This window comes from Marmota marmota, unplaced genomic scaffold (assembly GCF_001458135.2).
Source record: "Marmota marmota marmota unplaced genomic scaffold, marMar, whole genome shotgun sequence".
In the NCBI taxonomy this organism is placed as follows: Eukaryota; Metazoa; Chordata; class Mammalia; order Rodentia; family Sciuridae; genus Marmota; species Marmota marmota.
The window spans coordinates 52239089-52245088 of record NW_025999990.1 but is presented as its reverse complement, the minus strand read 5'-3'; the positions used below and the strand labels follow the sequence as shown (position 1 = coordinate 52245088).

General features: G+C 33.9%; 1 protein-coding gene across 9 annotated transcripts in view; it reads right to left on the bottom strand.

The window, feature by feature from the left end:
- Positions 1-6000, bottom strand: part of Ankrd12 (ankyrin repeat domain 12) — a 149130-nt gene that overhangs the window by 47038 nt on the left and 96092 nt on the right. For all 9 annotated transcript variants that reach the window (XM_048806574.1, XM_048806570.1, XM_015482550.2 and 6 more), the window contains one exon: positions 778-5462. In XM_048806574.1, coding sequence (XP_048662531.1) covers positions 778-5462 — 4685 coding nt within the window. The remainder of the gene's footprint in view (positions 1-777; positions 5463-6000) is intronic.

Here is a 6000-nt window from a genome sequence, read left to right as displayed (position 1 = left end):
ATTTGAGAAAAAAAAAAAAAAAAAAAAAGAAAAATGAAAAGAGGCCAATAAATCTGACTCAACACATGAGCTCACTATTTTTCTCTGCCAGTAGATAATGGCTAAGGAATTAATAGGAGACGACACAGGAAAAACATCATACAGTCTATTCTTCAAGAGTATGGCAGTGAAGGAAAGAGCCAGGGGCAAGTCCCATGAGCTATAATAGGCAAGGGAGAACTTTTTTCTCCTCCATTCTGGGGAGACCCAAATATATTCTGTATGGGTAAATAAAGAACAACAGGAAGGCCTAGTTTTATATACAAGGACAGTGTTTTAATAGAAGAAGGTTCCACATAGAATTGGAAAGAATAAAATCAAAAGAATATGGAGAGGCATTAGACTTCAACAAAACAAACACACCTCCTCAAAAACAAAAGCAAAGCAAGGAATAAAAAGAAAATATGGTAGACTTGAGCTATCCAGTAAGGAAGCTACTAGTTGTAAATGGCTATTGGGCACTTTCTGAAATGTGGTTAGTCTGAATTGAAATATATTGTAAACAAACCAGATTTCAAAGATTCAGTTAAAAACAAGTAAAATATCTCAATAATTTGTCTACATTGATTAGGTGCTGAAATGACTCTTTGAAAGTACAAAGTTACATAAAATATTACAATTACTTTTAACTGTTTCTACTTTTAAAATGTTGTCTAGAAAATTAAAAATTACGTGGCCTGCATTACAATTTACATTGGACATTGTTGTATATGTGTATCAAGTGACACTTATACTTACTGTGGGAATACAAATCTTGCTTAAAGGGTTTCCATCCAGGAGGTATGATCCATTAAATGTTACATATTCATCATAATACTGAGGTGCTTGAGGAATAACACTACACAATAATTTGCGCTTTTCTTCAATTTTTTTCCTTATGTGCAAGTACTCAAAATATGGATTTGCTCTCTCGGAACTATATGGCTGAATCTCATCTAGTTTCAGAGAATCTACAATGGCTGCCAGAGATTGCTGTGTTTTCTCTTTTGCTTGTAGTAAAGAAGGACTCACTTGCACAGGCTGAGGTACACGGGACACTTTCCTTTTTCGAGGATGGTGAATCTGAGGATCATCATCTTCAGTTAATCTTATTCTTCCCCTAGGAGATGAAGATTCACTGTCTTTTTCTGGCAAAAGTGCACAGCTAGAAAGAAGTTGTTTGCTTTGATTTGCCACCATATTTGCTTTGTTTCTAGTCATTCTTTGAGGGATCTGGTTTTCAGTTTTATCATCTTCAGCATTTTCTTCTAATTCTACTTTGACTAATTGACCATATTTATGCATTTCTGGCTGAGCTGACTGCTGCGAGTGGTTCTCCAGACTTGATAAAGTGCTTTGTTGAGATTCTTCATCTTCAATGGAAAGCAAACACTTTTCACTTTCAGGACAATGTTTTGGATTATCTTGTTCATTTAGGTTTCCTTTTGGCATCCCTACATTCATTTCACATAAATCAGAATCGCACTTATTCAAATGAGATAAAACCAAACTCTCCAATTTGTTCTCTTTTTCATGTGAAATAACCTGAATGTCAGGTGAGCTGTTTTCAACTTCATGGCTACTGGAAGATTTATAAGCTAGTTTACTAAATGCATAATGTGTATTTAGCTGAGGGGAGGTATCACTTATGTTAAAATCTTTTTCTGATGGTAATATAGACAAAGTGTTAGCTTTCTCAAAATTTGGTGATGCTTCTTGACTAGTGCTTTCAGAGTACACTGAAACATCTGCTAGAATGAAACTACTTTCCATATCTTTTGCAGATTCGTTATCAGTATCCAAAACAGAAGTGATCGTTTGTACAGTATTTTTCTGTTGTAAAATACTGGGCTCTTGATTGGCAACATATGACAAAGACACATGTTTGGAGATAGATTCAGCATCTGAAAGTGACTGACTGGGGAAAGAGCAAGGTTGCTGTGAAGGAAGAAAGGATGCTGCATCTTGAGCACAAGAGTTTCCTGGCAGTTCAGTCTGGTGAAGAGATAAAAAATCAGTATGATGTTCTTTCAATACTTTGTTTTCTGAATTGCAAAAACCCGGAACAGAGGAATCTTGATCAGGTATACTAGTATTTGTGCAGATAAAGTCACCAGTACTTAGTGACTCTAGTCTATCCACAGGTATCTCCCATGATTTATTCTTGATCACACCAACCTGATTAGATGGTTCCACGTGCACAGGACTGTCCATGGCACCGACTGGAGCAGTATTCTTGATTACATTTATATCAGTTGAAATATATCTGCTGTTTACAGATCTAGTTGGAGAGGTTACAAAACTGGAATGTATGTTAGATACATTTGACAGGTCTTTTTCAGGCACATTTGATGATAACTCAGGTTTGGGAGAAGGGCACATATCTCTTGGCACAGCTAATAAGCTACCTTGATTGCTTTCTTCTGATACTGTTTGGAATTGTTTCGTGTGTTCACAAATGACAGATGGCATGCTACATCTTCGAACTTCTACAATAGGTCTCCCCTCATTTATAACTAGTTTAACATCTTCTACAGAAGATGACCTGAGATGGGATGCTGGAAGTCTATTAGCATATGATGGTTTAATCCGTTCTGGCAGTTCAGCAAGGCTGTCTAACTCCCTATCGTGAAGGGCAGGAGATTTGGCAATTGGCAAAAATGGTGACTGGGAAAATGACATTTGGGACTCAGAACCCTCTAACATAAAGTCAGAGTCATATTCAACCAGAGGCCTTGGAGTTGTCACGGTAGTATGGCAGGAATCTTCTGAACTAGCAACAGAAATCATGGATACAGATCTGGAGCTGAGACCCGGCTTTTCACTTTCTGATCTAGGAGACCTATTTAAACTACTGTCTGAAACAAAAGATGACTTCCCTAAAGTGATTACATTTTTGGTGTCAACAGATTGTGATCTATTACTAACTGCATCTTTAGACTGTTTCTCCTTGGTATAAGCATCAACCAGTTCTGAACTCTTTGACCTACTAAGCTCCTTGTTTTTGGATTCAACTAGGGCATGTTTTGCTTTTTCTTTATCTTTCACTTTAACTTCTAAACAATTTCGATTTCTTAATCGTTCCTTTTCTTTTTGCTTAATTTTTTCCTTATGTTTTTTATGCCACTGTTCTATTTCTAGGTCTTTAAGGCTAAGCATTCGTTCAAAACTTGTCTGCATTAAATCATCATTCACTAACCTCTTTTCTTTGGGTCGAATATCTTTTGATGCTGGTGAAGATTTAGATTTAGACTTATCTGTTTCAGATTTTAATTTGAGTAAACTATTTAGATGGATTTTATCTTTATGTTTGTCTCGTTCTTTGTATCTATCTATATCTCTATCTTTTTTATCTTTTTCTTTTCCATCTGGTGTTTTCAAAGGTTCATCTTTTGTTTTTTCTTTAAGGGATATAGTTTTCTCATGTTGTGCTTTACTACTACTGTCTAATGTACTTGACTTTTTCTCTTCCATTAAGTTTTTGGAGTTAGCTATATTTATACTTTCTTTGTCTCTGGACTTTTCCTTTTTATCTACTTCCCTGTCTTTGTCTTTACTTCTGCCTTTTTCTGATTTAGCATACTCACTGTTATCTGATTGTTTATTTCTTTTCTCTAAGTGTTTTTCTTTGCTTTCTGCTAAATGCCTCTCTTTTTCAGTTTTTTCTTTGTCATGTTTTCTATCCATCTTTTCTCTATTTTTCTCTCTGTCATCAGTTTTTTTAGTAGTACTATTTTTAATCTTCTCACTTTCTTTATAGCATTTTTCTGTGTGATGTGAATATAGCTTGTCCTTTTCTTTTATTCTCTCAACACAGTCACTAAAATCTAATTTGTCTTTTTCTGACTTATGCTCATGTTTTATCTTCTTCTCTTTTTCAGAATTTTTTCTTTCAGTCTTTTCAACATCTTTCTCTTTAGTTGGAAATCGTTTCTCAGATTTTTCCTTACTTTCTTTTGTATGCTTTTCTTGTTTTTCAATGTCCATTTCCTTTTCTATTGAATGTAGCCCTACAGATTCCTCATTTAAAATTAAACATGAAGAACTGAATTCTGTTTCTTTATCTGTAGGTACATTTTCTCTTTCTTCTTTTAGATCTTTTATCTTGTCTTCCCTGAAAGTTTTCTCACTTTCCTTCTTAATCTTTTCCCGTTCTTCTTTAAAGTTCCTCTCTTTTGAGGTATGCTTTTCCTTAGTTGGTTTATCATCTTTTATGTTTTTTTCCAATTTTGATTTTTTTTCTAATGTTAAGGACTCATGCTCCATATTTAAAAACAGATCTTCAGTTTCATCACTTTTAAAAAAATTCTCTTTCCAAAATTCTCTATCAAATTCTACGCTCCTCTGCAGTTCCTTAGTGCCATCCTTATTTTTATATTTTTCCTTTTCACCATCAATTTCTTTTTTGTGCTTTTCTTTTTCCCTATCTTTATGTTTCAATTTATGTTTTTTCAGTGTTTTGCCCTCTTTATCCATTTTTTTCAGTGTACAATCAGAATTTTCAAATGTTGGACTATGATCTTCATCCTTCAATTTGGTATTTGATTTTTCACCAAATTCTAAGTGAAAATCTTTCTGATGTTTGTTTTTTTCCTTATGCTTATAAGATTTTACACAGGAACTTTCAGGCAAGAATTCAGATTCTGTATTTTCATACCGAACAAGATCAGGCTGTAATGACATTTCAGAGCTTCCTGGAGATAAACATGTTTTAGTATGTTCTTGTTTCAGTGGTGTTGACTGTTTTTCACTCAATCCACAAGAATGTTTGGGAGATTTACCAGTGGAAATATGAAATAAATGTAATGAAGTATCATCTTTTGGACTAAAAGATTTCCTGAAATTCCCCTCCTCTCTGGTCTTTTCTGGACAATCTAGTGCAGTAGTAACTGTCAAGTTTGTTACTCTGGTATTTTCTTTTCCCTCTTTTTCTTGCTTTAACTCTTGGTTTTCTTTATTTTTGTTCTGGTTTTTTAATTTTCTTTTAACTTTGCCTTTCTGCTTATATTCATATTCCTTTTTGGTTTGTATATCAGAATTTGATGTTTCAGGGATAGAACATGCAGTAGAAACCTTTTTGTTCTGAAGAACTTCTTCATCAGAACTTTCAGTACTTGAATACAGAACCCTAGACGATTTTTGTTTTTTACTTTTAAATGATTTAGAATAGAAGGATTTCTCTTGTTTTGCAAATAAACTACTCTTTTCTGCTTCAGATTCATTCTCTTTTCGTTGTTCTTTCCTAAGAATATGCCTGTCATCAATCATTTTATTTATTTCTTCATCATCATCGTCTTTGAACTCATATTCATCTAGGGCAGATGGAAGAGGTGCTTTAGTGGAGAGAATCTGTTTACTTTCACAGAGGAGAGAGTCCTTTTCTGTTTCAGAATCAATATTTTCATCAACACTAGATGGATTGACAGACTGAGCCTCTTCAGAATCTAGAATAAGAAAAGTAAAGTCTTGTTGGTCAAAATACAATTATGAGAAAAATAAGACAGAGGAAGAAACATAGCTTAAATAGTAAATATTTTAAATAATTCAGACAAAATCATTTCAGATTTACATGTACATCATGCAATAAAAATATGCAAGAGAGCTGGGGATACAGCTCATTTGGTAGAGTGCTTGCTTTGCATGCAAGAGGCTCTGGGGTCAATCCCCAGCACCACCAAAAAAAAATATGTGCGTGTGTGTGTGTATACATATATATAATGCAAGAGCTCTGGTACAGTACTGTAGAACAGGTTTATAGAGAATTACCGTTATGATGATTTCCTTTTGGCTATTCTACAAGTATATGTTAAATTCAAAATATATAAAAATACATAAAGAGCAAAGGACACTGTACTCAGCGCAATCATTAACTATCAAATGATAAACATAAAATTCTATATATATATATCTTTTCTGGAGAGAGAACAGTTAAGATCTTTAGACTATGAAAATATTAAGAACTATTAAAGGGTTTAAGTAAGT